This window comes from Lepisma saccharinum, chromosome 28 (assembly GCF_977018435.1).
Source record: "Lepisma saccharinum chromosome 28, izLepSacc3.1, whole genome shotgun sequence".
Lineage (NCBI taxonomy): Eukaryota > Metazoa > Arthropoda > Insecta > Zygentoma > Lepismatidae > Lepisma > Lepisma saccharinum.
Window position 1 is genome coordinate 3869685 of NC_139256.1, and position 18882 is coordinate 3888566.

The 18882-nt window shown below is 37.0% G+C and overlaps 1 protein-coding gene across 3 annotated transcripts in view; it reads right to left on the reverse strand.

Annotated features, from left to right (window-relative positions):
* LOC145980552 (REST corepressor 3-like) overlaps window positions 1-18882 on the reverse strand; it is a 62549-nt gene that overhangs the window by 26383 nt on the left and 17284 nt on the right. Inside the window, exons 5-6 of one of the 3 annotated variants that reach the window (XM_083113575.1) lie at window positions 16694-16867; window positions 2387-2455 (exon numbers count right to left, since the gene is read on the reverse strand). In XM_083113575.1, the coding sequence (XP_082969701.1) occupies window positions 2387-2455; window positions 16694-16867 (243 nt within the window). Of the gene's footprint in view, window positions 1-2386; window positions 2456-16684; window positions 16868-18882 lie in introns of all 3 variants that reach the window. The other 2 variants (XM_083113574.1, XM_083113576.1) reach the window with 2 other exon arrangements.

Consider the following 18882-nt stretch of genomic DNA (forward strand, 5'->3'; position numbering starts at 1 on the left):
TTATGCCAACACCTGAATCATTGAACAAATGACTTGAACGCAGCATGTGGAGCTCACTTTTTGTCCTGACCAAACTTCACTTTAAAGTAAACGTACATAATATGCATTTTTCACAGACAAAATTACACTTTGTTTCAGACCCTTTGTCATGCCACAGCTACATATGTAACAGAAAACTATCTGGGTTGTTAATACTGCTTCTACATACTCTAGGAACATTCTCCATGTTACCAGAATGTTGATAGAAAAACAGAATGCAACAATGTAGTGAAAGTGTCCTTGATGCTACTTAGAATCCTGGGAAACAGAAATTGCATGATCAGTGTCAGCTGTATATTACCCAAGCTCAAATTCTTTACAAGCGGCTCCATTTCAAATTGAAAGATACCACCTTCCAAAGGGGCTAGCTTTCAGACATGCAGCAGCCCCTTTCACTTCATATCTGAACCATTTAAACAAGCTTAATATGCCAAAGTAAGAGTTAATTCAGGAAATGCATGTTACTCTTCTCTTCTTAAACTTCTATCTTCTCGCATAACATCTAAGAAACTACCGTATTTACTCATGTATAATGCACACTTTTTTCCAAATTTTTTGCCACCAAAAACTGTGGTGTGTATTATGCACAGAATAATTCAGAAAGCCAACATGAAACCAGGCAGGGTCATTACATGATTTTGGGACACTTGCATTGATTTTTCATGTTTACGGAACCCTATCATCTTATATATGGTTGTAAAGCTTGAATCCTACAGTTTCTGAATATGGAAACAGTATTCCATACAAGATAACGACACTAATGTGAAATGCGGTTGAAATAAGTTCATCAAAAAATGAAGAAACGTTCTGATTTTTATGGTACTTTGGATGAAAGAAAACATAAGGAAAAATATAATAAAAATTAAAATGTATTACTGGCCAAATAATATGACATACATGGAACATGTAAATTCCTTAATGGAAGAAATCTTGTGCTGCTAACTTCTATTTGGAAGGTCCTGAATGTGCCTTGTATAAATGTTACATTAGTCACAGAAAGAGAAACTATATATTTTGAAAAAGAAGGAATGAGCAATTGAATAGGTATGATGTCATATTTTGAAAAAGAAGGAATGAGCAATTGAATAAGTATGACGTCATTCACTCTTGATCAGCATAGCAACAGATTTACAACCTACAACTAAGAAAGCCATTTCTTGACACTGGATTGTACTGAGCATTATATAAGATATATAATTTTTTGTCACTTTTACCCATTCAAAACCAGAGTGTGCATTATATGCGCACTATGCACGCGTAAATACGGTAAAAGTTAAAATATATACAAAACAGTTATTTTGCCAGTAGTATTATATGGATGTGAAACTTGGTCCCTTACATTAAAAGAGGAACATAAATTAAGAGTACCTTGAAAATAAAGTCCCTAGGAAAATAAGGTGAGTGGAGAAGGTTACATGATGTATAACTGCACAATTCGAATTCCTCTTTCCCAGCAAGAATTCTGAAAACTCTTCTTTCCTCTCCCATTCGCGCCACATGGCCTGCTCACCTAAGTCTTCTTGATTTAATTATTCTAATAATATCTGGACATTAATACAAATTATGCAGTTCTAAATTATGTAACCTTCTTCACTCAGCCAACTCCTCATCCATTAAAAAACATCTATCTATTCATAAAAGGTAGCAGGCACTACTATATTCTCAAAGCCAATAACAATATTTCTTCAACTTGGCAGGCAAAACTGTTGGGTTACGCTATTGTTCGTGTGACCGATTCAATAATTTAAGTACCTCAGAGATCGATTATTGTAGAACAATGTTGAAATTTTCTAATGAGATAAGAATATTGTATTGGAATATTTTAAGTTATCATAGCTTTACACAACAATAAATTTATAAGACCTGTTCTTTTAATATAATTGTATTTGCTTAACTTTCCTGTACTACTGGACAAAAACACTGGACTAATCTACTCAATAAAATTCCTAACACAACCACCGAAACCAGGGGAGAAAATTACATCTATATTGCTAACATGCAACTTAGTATTGTGAATTCTGATAGCGCCTATAACTTGTGCAAAGTAAAACCAAATATCTATCAAACAGAATACAATCATTCCACTTCTATCTGTACAATACCTGAGCATATTTCTGAGCTACAAGAATAACTTAACATTGTTATCATTAAAAAAACAACACCCATTAATTTTAATGTTATTTTACCAATAAATAAAATGTAAATCGTGCAGATGCAAAAAAAAAAAAATGCAAATCGTAAAGCAGATGTGAGTACAGACACCATAAGCATCACACCATGGCTAGGAAAGGTGAAGCAAGACAAAAAGGTATCCCAAACAAATCTTGCAAACAAAATGTCTGCCTACCTCTTCACTCTGAACGACACGAGGAGGAGACCCGCTTTTGCGTCGGATTCCTCTGTGAATGGTCCACTTCTTAAAGACATAAATCAAGGAATTAAACCTTACCTCAAAATATCTACACAAAAAATATCATTTTTACACTGAATACAATACTTTAACTTTAACAGAATAGTGGTATGATAAAACATTACTTCAAATATCATGCATTGATTTTTATGCATTTACGATTATCAAAACAGCCTCAAATTCAAAAAAATGCAATCAATGTTTTAAATAAAGAGGCATTCTTTATGAGCTTGAGTTTTCATTTACAGCTTCATTGCTTTGTCAGAAATATCAAACTACAGGAAATGCAACATTGGCATATGAACTGTACAACCACTTTCTGCAAAAATAAATGTAGATAAACAAAATAAATGATTAAGAACACAGAATTTCATGTTAAAAACCTACAAAATTTGTCGGAAGAATCACCAAAGTTAATTTTCAGTTTCACTTTTGTTTTCATAAATATATGTATAAATGTATGAACAATTATAAATATATTTATAACCTTATTGATGCATATTAAATATTGCCCTTAGTAGCACTTCTACCATCTAAGTCTGAAATTAAATAAATGTGAATAGAATTATTATGGAAAGAAAATGAGGAAAATATTGGCACCGTTTTTCCTTCGTTAGAATTCGAAATACTTAAATAAAACCAGTGGTGCAAGAAATAACGAAATGATACAATATAATGTATTGTTTATGCGTTGAAAAGTATTACGTAAAATACTTCCACGAATAAAACAAGGCTGGGGAGAATGCACACAGGGTGGTGCATATTGTATCTACCAATGTCCAAACGCACATATGCATGACCAGCAATCTCCCATGCTTACAGTTGTAAGGCTCGCAGTCAGTCTGCTACTGAACGTTGGCCGGTTCAGATACGAATCACAGCAGTGGAGGCGTTCATCCAAATAGATTTAATTTTGTGACGTAGTGGGTACGGTACTTCGAAGGCATCAGGATGTCTAGCGCACCTCTTTCTGCTTTGCAACCACGACATGTGTTGTTACAGATCCTACCAGTATATGCACAGATAGACTAGTCGAGACTGGACCAATAGTTTAAAGTGGGATCCACATCCTATGTGCTTCTACTGCATTTTAAACACAAGACCCGTCACAAGGTGACAACGTTACTAATATGCCATCAGCGATCCATAGTAAATGTCTTGTGGAGTCCTCAAATATACCACATAACACTTTTGCAGTCTAAAAATCATGGAAATTAAGCAAAATGAATGATTTTCATTATTTTTGCAAAAAGGTTTTGGGTAGAAATGGATAGTGTGATTAACCTACAGTGGATAGAACCTTACATGCCTGGAAAGTCTCTTGAGGATGGAACCTTTTCAAGCATGCTTTTCAAACCTGCCCCAAAGTACAAAAAAAATCGTAGCTCAAGAACTGTCATTCAGATAAAATTTATACATTGTGCCTTCCATTAATTAGTGTAAAAGGAAGAAGAATATGAAGAAAATTGAATTTTTTTCCCAAAAAATGAAATACAGCCCTCACAAGAGGACAAAGGGATTGAAAAATTTGTATGTATCAGTTGTACATTCCTACAACCATGCAAGGTTTAGTTTAAAAAAATACATATTTCTTGGCTAAAAAAAATCAGTGTTGCCAGCTTATGAAACAATTTCTGGAATTTCACTTCTAGCATTGGCCCTATGGATGCTGGAGGGACCAAATTTGGAGAGAAGCACAACAAAAGACCACTCTTTTAGGATGGCCGTGCCACAATTATTTTTTTGGGGGGGGGGGTGCTGAAATTAGGGCATTTTGAAAATTTTGCATAATTTTGGAAGATTTCAGGGTTTTGGGCCTTTGCCCCTGGATCCCCTCCTCCTCCTCCGTAATTGTCGCACATTGCTTTTTACTCATTTTTACATGTAAAATTTATTGTTTTAAAAAATACAGTGGTTTAGGTTTATCTAAAATTTGTCCCATAGTAGGGATGGGCCAATATGAAAATTTGGCCGATACCGATAAAGTACAGATATAAAATTTACCGATACTGATAACCGATATTCTACCGATCCGATATGAAATTAGAAATGGTCGTTGAAGAACCTGAAAGGTTCACTGACCTCTTTAATAAATGTGTGTTTCAAGGTGACTGCAGTGCAAGAGAAATTGCATATTTAGACATTTACTTTTTTAGAAAGTAGGGCATGTATATTATCCATAAAAATTACAACAAAATGGCAGAATTTTGCACTAAATTATCAGAAAATAATCGATATATCGGATCGGTAAAATTACCGATTATTTTACCGATAAACCGATACACCGATATGCCTATATCGGCCGATACCGATAGAGTACCGATTAATCGGTCCCATCCCTATCCCATAGTAACAAAAGGGAAACAGGGGACTTTTACAAATTTTCTTGTTATTAATATTAACAAAGGATATATTATTTTGTAATTTAAGTATGTAGTATGTACCTTTAGAGGTATATTAATGAGCAAAAAAGACAGAACATCATGTATAGTTTTCATGGGATGTTAATTCTGCGACGTGGTCTGGGAAAATTTTTAAAATCAGGTCTTTGCCTCTGTATCCCCCTGCACCCTTAATTGTCGCACACTGCTTAAAAGTGTTGCTTCTTACTCATTATTGCATCAAAATTTATTTTTGCAAAAAAGTACAGTGCTTTAGGAGTTGTAGGTACTTTTATAAATCTATCCCATAATGTAACGAGGGTAACAAAGAGCTTTTTCAATCTCTTCTTACTAATAATAGTAACAATTTTATATATTGTTTTGTAATTCGAGTATGTCATATCTTCATATGTATCCTAGTGAACAAAAAACAGAGAACTGAAATATCGTGTGTAGTTTTCAAGAAATGGCACATTAATTGCTGCCTAATGGTATACATGTGTCTAAGCTAAATACTGGAAGTGGAACACATTTGTACCAGCTGGCCGCTAAAGGTTAACTGATTATCTTGCATCAAATTACAAATGTTAAACGAAAACTCATGACTGATTGTGTGAAACAACTTTTTCTTAGTATTGGATAGTCCCTTTGCAACTTTCTTTTAAACTCATTATCACTCTCAAATTATATTGTGAAACAGATTTCACACAGGTTTTATTCACCGGAGTAAAGTTAAATGCGGTGACACTGCTTGCAGCGACAGCCACCACTTTCCACGATATAATGAATTTTGCTGCAGTGAGAGCATGTGCGGTATTGCCACATCCAACACTCATCTTTACTCCACTGAACAGAACTGTACAAAATCGGTTTCGCAATATGAATTGACAATGACAGTTATAAAACAGTTGCAAAGAGCTTCAAAACAAAACCCAGATCATGTTTGTAGGACTTGGCAATACTGAGAAAAAGTTGTTTCGTAAAATTGATAAGAACCTTTTTTGGCAGATTTAAAAAAATCTGAAAATTAAGAATCGTATTTAAAACTTTCTACCTTCACTGCATTTAAATTTCATCACGATCGGACCACTAGTTTTTTATTTATAGAATATCAAAGAGAGAGGTTGTTTGGAAACACCAAAATACAGGCAATATTTTTGTTGTCATGACGATAAAAAATGGAAGGCATACTCGAAAATAAAAATGGCTACCATAGCTTAATTCAGAATTGATTAAGCTAAGTTTTTGATGTAAGTCATTTCTATATTGGTGTACTGGTTAAGTTTTAATTGGAGTCAAAACTCGAGTATCCATAATTTCTAATCTGATAGTATGTGTCTTCATCCAGTCACCTCTGAGTACAACTGGAACTACCAAAACATATATCTGGTTCCTTCAGTTGTCCATATCAATTCTTCTGTCCGATATGGTAGGAATGGGCACAGAGGCCCAATTCTTCTTAAGCTGAACTAACTTCCAGATACCAGCAGAAATTTGGGGATCCCTTCCCAGACAGATTTCTTTCCAGCAACTTTGCCCCTTTCCCACAGACATTTTCCAATCACAATAGGGAAACAACAAACCAATTACAATACTTCGAACACGTGCATCTACTGACAGAGCCTGTTACATCAACTCTTATTCTCTTCCACTGTTGTCAATTTCCACATTATAAGCAAGTAAACTGCTGCTGTTGTAATTAAAGCATCTGCATGTCACAGCAGACAGTCCTGGTAGGTCAGATGACATGTTATCATCAAGAAATATCTTTCGAAGGACGCAAGTGATGTTTGATTCTATTGACAACTCACTGCTCTGGGTTTTTATACGAGGCAAGAATTCAAGCCCAAATGCATCATCAGGCATGTGTACAAGCAAACAAAAATGTCACAACTTGTTCTGTTGTGCACGGTTGAGTAACTGACCAAAAGCATCTCAAAATTTCAAAGCAAAAGTGAAGACTGAAGGATGGAAGTAATCGAGCCAAAAGTTGTGTGTGTTGTAATGGCGCGAAAAGCCAAATTTTAAGTACTAGCCTTTTCTGAAATTTGACCAGTTGTTTTTTTAGTTGTAACCTAGTACTTCTGTTGCACCATTATAGTCAATGGTAATCTCACTATGCAATGTACAGTGGGATCCATGAGTATTACCGTGCAAATTGTCCATGACTATTTTCATTAATTTTTCTCCTACATCCTGTGTTTTTAAGCGATGGATTTTTATGTATGTTGGTGCAGGAGATGTCAATAGCTTGTCTTCTGTTTTATTTTAATTCTTGAAGCTCGGGTCAAATAAAGTGCACAAACATGGTGATGGACATTTTGCATGGTAATACTCATGTATCACACTGTACACAGGTGTTTTCACCCCTCTCTAACTTGTGTATCTTGATATTAACATATCACCCAAACTAGTGCATTGTAAGCACCTGTACACTTCATCCCTAACACAAGTGCCAAAAGTAAGACATTATTAACAAAAGACAGACATTACTAATGTGTTTCAACAGCAAACAGAGAGGGTATTTTGAAAGCAACAATAGAAGCTCTACATACATGCAATTGACAATGTAAAAGTAACTATGGCACGCTAATTCCCAACAGGAATTATCTATACTTTTACCTTTAGTAGCCTGATTGTCTCGATCGAGACACTCTCATGTAATCCTCGGGGGCCCGATCATCTCGATCAAGATGCTCTGTCAAGGTCATAGTTTTTACGTTATAACTTCACCTTTTTTGGCTAGAATTTCGATTTTCTTTTTTCATATTGTTGTTAACACATGTATTTAACAGAAATGATTGTTGCACGTTTTTTCTTTTCATGAAAATGGCGGGAAAAAGGCAGGAAAAAGGAGACTTCTATTTTGCGTCTTTTTCCAAGGGAAAAATTTTGCCGACAATGTAAGGCCGGCTTTGTTGTTCTGAAGCAATGCGTTTCCCTCACCCTTGGAAACTGCACTGGAAGGAAGTTTGTATATTCCTCCTTCCATATATATGCCGAATTTGCATAAATTTTATATTGTCTGAATCTGTGATTCATTCCGCGTACAACGGTATATCATTCATATCTCTAGGACAATTCGCCTCTGAGCTACAGTCATTTCAAGGTACCGCTGCATTTTGAAGCTTGAATCAGTGGCGTGCTGACCATTCCTTTTGGGGGTACAACTCGAGTTACATCGGTCATACGATAATAATGCAAATATTTGTGTGTTCCTTACATGTCAGCGATAACTTCCATGTGCATGTCGACACTGTCATGTACTTTTTTCTTGGGAGGAGGGGGGGCGAAATCCAAATTTTTTCCAAAATTTTGGAATTTTGAGTGTTCTTTCCCTCCCCCCTGTCACATATACGCAGAATTTGCATAAATTTTATATAGTCTGAATCTCTGGCTCATTCAGTGTACAACGACGGTATATCACTCACCTCTCTAGGGCAATTAGCCTCTGATCTACACTAATTTAATTGAAACTCTGCATTTGCTCAAAATTGGCTTGGGCATCAAGGGGGTTGGGCTTGGGCTCCAAAAGGTTAAACATTCTTCCCTAATCTCCTCTCAATTAAGCAGTTAAAGATGGTCTTCAAGTACATATATTTTGCTTTCTCCATTATTGAACATAGTTTAGACCTTATTAGTGTATTTTTTTAAGTTCAGCTAGAATACTGCTTTGTTTCATGATTATATCCATTAACAATTAGAACTGTTCATTCATGGTGGAAGCCTTAAATGCAGTTTTAGTATATCCTACGTGAAGTTTAGTGTTTCCAAACAAAACAACGAACTTCACATATGATATAAGTACAATTGTGTCCTTACATTATGATTCTAACATTCTTTTCCTTTCCCCAAAATGATTGCGACTACTACATAATTAATGAACACAAAATACTTTCATAAGCAATTTGTGTATATACAGTTGAACATTGATTATACGTTATTCAGGGGACCAAGGTGAAAAAATTTAAAATTTGGGAAGTTTAAAATCTAGGAAAATTTGTAATATTTTGCTATGTTGGGACCATCAAGATTGAGTATATGATTGATTGATTTATTTAAATCACACTTCTGACACGTTTGGCCAATTGCGAAGATGAGGATTGAGTGATAAAATTGATGAAGGGACTCTCAAAGAAGAACCATGTGCAGGATTGGATTCGAACCTGGGACCTCTGATGTCGTATCATGCTTTGTTAACCACACTGCCACAGAGGCCGGCTATCTATTAAAGTAATACGCAGGTGTTTCTACTGTTACTTATCAAGAGCATTTCAGAAGTTTGTCTATTACATAGACTAACTTGTAAATTGTCAACATTTTTGATGAAACCTTATATTAAAAATAACTCAAGAAGCCACTATGGTATTTGGAATAGCACTCACACTATTTAATCTCTCTTTCATTAAATTGACATGCATGTTTATTAGGGCAGCACGGATACTACTTTAAACTGATACTATTAAAACTCATTCAAAATATTCATTAATTGCACTAAAGTTACATACACATCAATTTATCGAGAGTTTCGCTTTACAATAAACAAGAATTACAGCAGAATATTAAAATACATGTTGCGGGTGCAAAATATATGGAAACCTTAAATGTTACATAATCTTGAGGATAATTAAGACAATCCGGAAGTGTCATGCTTAGTGTCACACATATTTATGATCAAGATTCAGTACAAAACGTGGGCATATTTGATCAAAAGCAGTATATAAAATGGCATTTTGGTGTTAAAATAGTGAACAAATCCCTACATTTCATTTAAAAACTATACTTATTACACAGAATAAACATTTTTCTTCTAATAACACATTTATAGTGGAAGCTCGATTTTACGTTTTTCAGCAGACCAAGGAGAAATAACAAATGCATAAAACTGGAGAACATAAAATCATGGTTCCACTGTGTAAATAAGGGGCATTCCATATTAATTTACACTTTTGAAATTCCCTCTATCCTTTGATTGATTTGCTTTATTTTGCTTCGCTTTTTGTGCCACTTTTGGCTAATTTGCGTGGGGACGAGTGATAATATGATGAAATTGATGAATGGACACTCACAAACATCCAGGCCAGGATTCAAAACCAGGACCCCTGGCATCGGCAATGTGCTAACCACTCCGCCATGGGAGTTGGCTCCCACTATCCAAGGTCCATCATTTGTTTCTCCCACTATCCAAGGTCCATCATTTGTCATAACGGATAGTGAACGTAGTACATAGATCTGCTGCCCGATGTCAGCACAGGACAGAGGGATGCAATACCTTTGAACCAGAGCTCATTTTGCCAACAGCTGTCGGAACGTGTGAGGACAGTATGGAGAGCGATCAGCAGGTACAGCACTGGACGACGTAGTTTCTGTGGGAGGAGGGTGTAACCACAGCAAAGATTCACACAGAATGGTGGTAGTGTGTGGAGAGCATGCACCGTCACGAAAAACTGTGTGGATAGCAGGAAACAGGGCCGTACAAGACAGTGACGTCACCGGTCACCATCTTGGGAGTGGAGCAGCTTATTCAGAACAGGTGCATAACGTCCTTGAAAATGGAGGCGGTCATGGGACTCGCCATGAATAACCCTGCATTGCACCGTGTACAAACACTTTAAACTGGGGAAGGTGTCTGCCAGGTGGGTTCCCAAAGCTTTTGAAAGTAGCACAGAGTCAACAGCTTGAGGATGTGAGTCACTGTCTCCTGCAACACCTCAACCAAGATCCAGAAGGCTTCCTGTACTAGGGTGAATCAAAAAGTAAGTTACACTCGACCCGTGTTCCTGTACTAAGAGAGATAAAATAATCTTGGTCCTAGGTGCACCAATACACTCCCAAGACAAAGAGGGCATACATGGAATGGACACAAGGATTCGCCACCACCAAGAAAAGCCAAAACCTGTCCAACGGTTCAAAAGGTCATGCTGACGATCATCATTCCTCAGACGTCAAGGACCCACAAGTAGCTGTCCGCATGTGGGTATGACACATTCAAACAAAGTGGTTCCAGGAGGGCCTGGTGAAGTTGCCACACTGGTGATAGTGTATAGAGCTGAAGGCAGACTACACTGAGAAGGTGAACATATCTACAGATGTGTACCTATTCTGTGCGAGTGTAAATGAATATAAAACGCCTCTCGTAGTAGTTATCAGAGGGTTGTGGTAGCTCAGTTGGTAGAGCATCTGGCTACCACATGGAAGAAGCAGATTCGAATCCCAGGACAGATGATTTGGACCAGGAATTTTTCCAGTCATTTCCCTGTTTCGGCATGACTCTTGAGGCCCACCCTGGGTAAAGGTGGCCATGCGAGATGATGATCTCATCATCCTAACTATGGCCAAGATCGAGAATATGTGGAGCTCTAAACCTCCACATCACACACACACACACACCTTTATCAAGAGTATTCAGTTTATTTCTGTGTAAAGGAGTCTATTTTTCCTTCTCGAATATTTACAGTAGAATTAATTCATTTTTCTGGAATTTGCATAACTAACAGGATAACTCAAGACTTCAGAAAGCACATTATGATGTTTCCAGAAACAATTACAAAGCTGGAAAAAAGGGGGTGAAACTCATAGCATCCATGGAAGTCTTCGAGGAATCTGTGCAGCAGCTGAGGGAAGTGTCACGAGAAAAGATGTTAGCTGTTGCAGAGAAGTGCAAATGTGGAATTTGAATAATAAAAAACAATTTGAAATTAGTATACATAAAGCAATATAAAACATAGGGCAGTATTGTTATCAGCAGTTACGTTTCTGGAGTCCAAGTATTATATGAGTCTGCAAAAATGCCATGTGGCACTTCACAAAGCCTAAATATTCTGACAATTATGCAAAATTTACAATATTCATAAGTTTTGCAACATTGTGGGGGTGAAATGGAAGTTTTGGGATTAAATGATTTTCTCAACTGAGATTACGAATATTTTGGTTTTTTTATAACTATTGGTTATGCGCAATCAAGGGAGCAAGGGAAAGTAAATATGTTATTTCTATGTTGATTTTAACGTTTTGAATGAAATTATAGATGTGTGTGTTTTGAAATTTGCCACTAATGGTTTATTGTGCCTATTTTTTTACTAATGGTGGCTATTTTCCACATTATAAATGCTTTCTTGCCTGCCTATTTTAACCAAAATTATTGCCTGAACTTCCAGGCTCTAGTCATAATTAATTTAAATTTAATTATGTAAACAGCCCATTAAGAATCAGGACCTACCATGCTGCTTTTCTCATTGGGTGATATGCACGGCGTGTACATTACGAGACATCATAGCTATTTTCTCTCTCTCAAGATTGTTTCTTTTCAAGCAGCTCCCCATTTGTCTGAACACAAACATTTTTTGGACTCCTACTGGGAATCGACTCTGAACCACTCACACCAAAGATGAGTGTGACTACACAGAAGCCCAGTCATAAGTACTAAATAAATCAATAAGTTATAACCAGGGAAGATGAAAATTACAGCGAAGTCAGAGGTTTTGCAGATCATATTACATTGCAGTACTAACAATCAAATTTCATCGTAATACCTACTGTAGTTTCCTATACAGGGATGGAGACAGGCAGATGGACACGAGAATCACATAAGGGAACTTTTCAGCTTCTGATCGTTAGTACACTAAGTATGTGGCAAGGGGAGAGTTATCTCGTTGGTTTTCAGTGCTTAATGTTGCAAAACTACTCATTACCCAATTTAACTTGCCTTTAGATGTCAGGCCACATGACTATTCAGTACAATGAATAAATCTTCCTAAATCTTGACTTATTGGTAGGAAAAAAATGTTTTAAAAAAGAGGCAATTCCATGAATTATGTTAACAAAAAGTTTTTTATTCCACACACATAGACCATCTAAGCTGACATTGTGTTGAACATGTATTACCATATATATATATATGAATGTACTTCAAAAAAATATCCTACACTTACAATCAACTACACAAGCAATGTCTGCCTGCAATCAAGTGCAAGGGATGAGCATTATGTATGAAAACTTACTAACACAGATGAACAAGAAAAACAAAAAAAAAATATTGTTTAAGCAAATTAGTTTTTGTGCAAAGGTAGTATAAAAAGTATAAAAATCTATCTTTTCAAAATTGGGGTGCGCAGTACATTTGAGAACAGTTATTCATGTAAATATGGTATTTCAGTCATCAACAAATAGAGTCACACTGTACTTATGCCATGGCATGCAGTCTTGTCCTATTGGAATCAATGTGTTTACCAAGTTAGTATGGGACCTTCCCAACAGACTAATAGGTAAGATTACTGTACTGTCAAGGGCAACTTATGCCTTCCCGATGGCATGGTGGTAACGTCATTGCCTTGTAATGAAGGGGTCCCGGGATCGATACCCGGTGGAGGCACACACTGGTTCGGATCCCACTTTAAACTGTAGGTTCAGTCATGATTAGTCTTGTGTGCATAAAGTAGACTTAAAACAAAAGCTCATGCTCAAACTCAAGGGCAACTTATGGGAGCTTTCCCCAGAGGGAAGCATGATTGACTGATTGTTTACTTTACTTCTCTTTTCTGCCATTTATGGCTAATCACGAAGATGAGGATGAGTGACGATATGATGAAATTGTTGAAGAGACACTCACTCACATGCCCTGGCTGGTATCTGGCACACCTGGCACGGTGTGCTAACCACTCCGCCACGGAGATCGGCAGAGGGAAACACAAATCCCAGATTCAGATCTCATGCAAAACTTTAGGTCCATACTCAATTAGGATTGCTTTGAGTGTAGTTAAATTCCGCATAAACTGTTGGTCGAAACAAGAATAGCTTTGTATATCTTTTGCTAGAATTGTCGCTAAAGAGAATAAGATATTGAACTTGCCAATTAATAATCAATATCACCTACAATGCAGTCAACACCACTGCCAACATATCACAGCTAGACTCTCTGGAGGTTTTTAATATGCTCAGCAGCTCATTTGTCCCTGCCATTTACAAAACTTTTTTTTCTTGTCACTTTTCTGCCACTTCCACTTAATTACAATAACGATAAATGATCCACATGCATCTGTTTCTTATTTTTTGTAACTTTTCTACCTCATTTGATCAATTGCAATATTGATGATGATAATAAGATGAAATTAATGAATGAACAATCACAAAGAACTATGAACGACACTGACGGGGATATTCAGTAGCAAGATCAAAAGTCTACCACTTAACATGCTGCACCACTGAGATGTCTATAAAAAACATGAATGGAATTCTACACTGCCTTCCAAACATTAAGCATGCAATGCAAATTTTCGAAAGCATATTTGAATTACGGTGGCTGAAAATCGCTGCGGATGTAGATGTCAGTTTTTATGTGTAGCTTCCGTTTTGTAAGTAGAGAGTGAATCATCTGTACCTAGGTGCTCTATCTGTGCTCTTGAAATAGCATAAAAGCAAGGATTTTGTGCAAGAATCGTCACACTTTCGTTGAAGACGCCATCATTCTGAAGGGTTTGAGGTGCATTTAAAAGCTGATACGAAGTGTTTATAACTCTTGAAGGATTATTTTTGACAATATTTGTGTTTCTATGGCTGAAAGGATGAATAACAGATAGTGAGCGCTGGCATGCTGTCGGATGCATTAACTAGGACAGTCAATCAAAGATGTCGCTATTTTCTTTGGCGTTGATCATTCGGTAATTTCTCGATTATGGAAACAGTTCCAAACAAATCAAACAGTTGTCAAGAGACCTGTGCACGGTCGTCCAAGTGTTACAGCCCCCTCTGATGATCGATATATTGCTATAGTAGCCAAGCAGAATCAACGAGCAACCTCCACAACTGTTACATCCATGGTTGCAGCGGCACTTGGTAAGACAATATCTGCCACTACTGTGTGCCGAATGCTACACATGGAAGGGATTCTACGCCCGAGTACCACGTGTTTGTGTTGTGTTGCACTAACCGTCCAAGCCAGAGGGGCAAGATTAAAGTGGTACTGTCAACATGTCAATTGGACTGTCTCAGATTGGTGCAACGTCCTGTTCACGGACGAGTCCAGATTTGCCCTGGAATCAGACGATAAGTGTGTAAGGGTCTGGAGAGAACGAGGCACATGCAATCAGGCCAAGAACATCATCAAACATTACGCATTCAGAGGTAGCAGCGTGATGGTGTGGGCTGGAATTTCAATGGGATATTGCATCGAGCTGCACATTTTTAAAGGCGGTTCTGTGATGGCTGCACGGTATCAGGATGAAGTCCCCATTGTGAGACTACACTGCAGCAGTTGATCCTGATTTCCTCCTTATGGACGATAATTCCCATCCCCATCTAGCGTACATCGTTGACGCGTACCTGGAAAGTGAAGGCATTTCTCGTATGGAGTGGCCGGCATATTTCCCCAACCTTAATTCCATTGAAAACCCTCGGGCGTGCTGTCTTTGCACTTTTACCTCGTCCAGCCAGTCTCAGAGAGTTAGAAACTGCCCTAATGGAGGAACGGCCATTGCTCGCATCTGCGATGGTTGATCACCTCATTGAAAGCATGGAAAATTGTTGTAAAGTTTGTGTAAAGGTCCGGGGTGGTCACATACAACATTAATGTAAGTTTTGTTTGGTTTGTTTACCTTTAAACATAATTATGTTAATGACCCAAATGTGACGTCATCATATAACTTACGAAAAGTAAATATTTGTTTTCATCTTTGTACACAATTCTTGTTTTCTTTAATGGAAAAACGCATTTGCTACCTTCATGTGCAATTTTATATTAATCAAATCTTTACTTTTCCATTTTTGTTGATTTTAACATCGCGTGCTTAACTTTTGGAAGCATGTTTATATACAAATGATAATGAAATAACATAGATACCAGAAACAGCTTTTGGCATTGAGAGTAATTGTAATAACTTATTAATCGACCCAATAGCATATTGCCAGGTTTGATCTTTGGTTGAGGCACAAAGTGGTAGGTAAACTCCCAAATTAGCATATCTCGGCCTACCTCAGCATCAAGTGAACTTTGCCAAACTTTTAATCGATAAGTTAGCAACAATTGCAATTAGAGAGAGCTGGGACCTGGGTATGGCATTTCATGCCAACATTCTATAAACTGGGCTACCAATCAGACTCCTGCCTTCTTCTGATAACAAATTGTCATCATTCATAATCAACGCCTGCATGATTGAGGAAATCTACAGTTACAGCTAGTCTTGGTTGTTGAATTATATTGCCGTTTGTGTCACATAAAGCAGGTTACAAGTATTCGCCACCAGGAAAGCTTCAAGAATTATTTCAGGTTACAAGTATGTGTTACTGGCTGGTGCTTTGGTTCCAGTCACATGTGACCGAGTGTGCTTGACAACTGAGAATCAATGATGGAACTGTTGCATTAATGTAATAAATAATTGATAATTAACTTCATCCTCCTCAATATGGGAGTAAATGCCCTGAAACACTGCACTCGTTGCATGGCAAAACAACGAATAAAAGCACTGAGCACATGTATTTCTTGAAAGCATAAAAAATTAGTGAACAGCTGACAAAACAAGTCACCGGTGGAGGTATTCAGCTGGTGCAAACAACAAAATATTTTTCATGCATGCTAAATACAATGTGGAAACGTTTGAAGCTAGTTGCATAATAATTCCAATAAGACAAAATTATAAAGTTTCATGACTATAATCCTACGTTTAGCCATGGCAAAAGGTGCTTCAATGTCTTTTCAGCTTAAATAAGTCACAATAGTCTGTGTGTGGACCTATGTAAAAACTCACGCAGATGCACACAACATACATTAAACAATTTAAAATATTTATTATTACAACTGAAACTAACTTTGGCTTTTCAATTTAACTCGATTTCCATGAACTTCCCACCCACACATGCTCACCCCTTCAACCTTATCATCAGAATCCGAATCAGTATTGGATCCTAGCTCCGATCCTCCTTCACTCCCTTCCTCTCTTTGGGCAGCTAGTTTCCGAGCTTGGCGGTCCATCAAACTCGTCCGACTTCTTGTTTTCTTCCATGAGTAATAATATTTCACTAGGCTAGCTATTGATTTATCAGGTAACTGAAAAAAAATACACAGAAAATCATATAAATATTAGAGATACGATAGATCATAGTTGTATTTACCACACCAAATCCAAGTCCTTAATATCTGATAAATAGAAGGGAATATTCAGATCAGTAAATTTTACATCATCACCAATGAAACTAGCATCCACAGAATCCACTGTACATCGCAAAAGAACATGCATCGATACATTATGATTATGGCTGAGCCGATATGACTTTGAACTGATACCCATACAGATATTCTTACAGATTCCCACCGATACAGATACTTGAAAATAGTCACAATTAAACATTGTTTAAAATATTGATAAATATTAGTAAGTGAGTATTCAAATTCAGTCACAAGCATCATTATACTAGCGTTTACCTTTAAAATATTAAAAAATTATATCACAACATAAAAATACCTAAATACAGAGAAACTAGTACTCACTTCATCCGCGAAACTATTTTTTCTTTGTTCTATTAATTTCGGTGGCCCACCGCCCACACACTCGTAGACACCAAAATCAAGGAAACACATGCCATAATGCACTTTGGTATAATTTAACAATACAGGGAATTTCTCCAATTTGTTTGAAATTTCAGATACTAATTTGGGTCTCCTAATCACGAATCTGCACTTAAAATTTGGCGCTCACGTATAGAAATTCCTGAATTATGGCTAGCCCCACGGAGCATTGGCGCTAGCCCCACGAACCATTGGTTAGGTTAGGCTAGGTTAGGTTAGGAAACATAGTTAAAAAAATTTAGGGTCGTAGTAATATCAGGAATATATATATTTCGTTCTTTAAGTATTCGAAACGGAAAATCTTGCAATAAATAATGAGCAATTGTGCATTGTCGGTTGCGATGGCTGACCCTCTTATTTTGCAAGTTTGACACGTGGGCGCCAAATTTTAACTTCAGATTCGTGATTAGGAGCCCTAATTTAGTGAGTATGCCAAATTTCAAACAAAATGGAGAAATTCCCGGTATTGTAAAATCGCTCCTGCACTTTTCACATGAGCTAAACATCAGTAGACGACAGGCATACCACACTTGGATTCCACTACCACAACAGTTACACCAGGAAATAGCAGATGACATGGATGTAGACGAACAGTTGACAACAGTGCACCTGGCAGCAGATGGAGAACTATGAACAATAGAAGCACGCCAAGCAACAGTACAACAAGTTCCAACGAGGATGGTGGCAGTGGGTACCAAAATTCATAGCACACAAAAAAAATAGTTTTGTGTATAAAGTGAGTACTAGTTTCTCTGTATTTATCTATTACCGCGTTTCCCATTTCCCAATTACGCATAAAAATACCTGTTATGTAATGACAAATACAGTTTATTTTTTTTCACATAATATTTGTACAGAATCAATGGAAACTTTAAATTTGAATAACTTCCAGGGTAATTAGATTCTGTGAAAGTGCAGCGCAGCATTTCTGTGGACCCCACAAGTGATCAAAATGCAGGAAAAGTATCAGTCAATAGAAGTGAACTGATACCATTGTCAATGCTGATACATCGGCATCAGTATCGGCTCAGCCCTAATTATGATAAATATTTTAAAATATCAATGGTCTCAATAAAATGGGCACATTCAGCTTGTTGAAAGAGGCACAGTAGAACTTCGATGTTGCATTTCCTACAAAATGTTTCTGAATATGAAATATTTGTTGATTTTTACCTTAAAGCGAGGAGGGACAATTACGCACTAGTTGTGCATTTATTTCAATATCGTCAGATTGGGCACTGCTCTATATAAAAAAGGGTTTAGTATGCAAGAGAGTATGAATTTCTCTCCATGTTGCAAGTGAAAACTGTTTTTAAGTTGATTAGTAAGCTAGACACGATGTTTGAAAACAATGATAAATAAGTACTCCCTCTGTCCCATAATTATAGTCCGGTATGCGAAAATGGTAGTACATGAACGACAGACGAAGAGGCAAATGGAAAGCACAATTTGTACTGATCCTTGAGTAATAAAGTTGTACGACTCATTCCCGTATT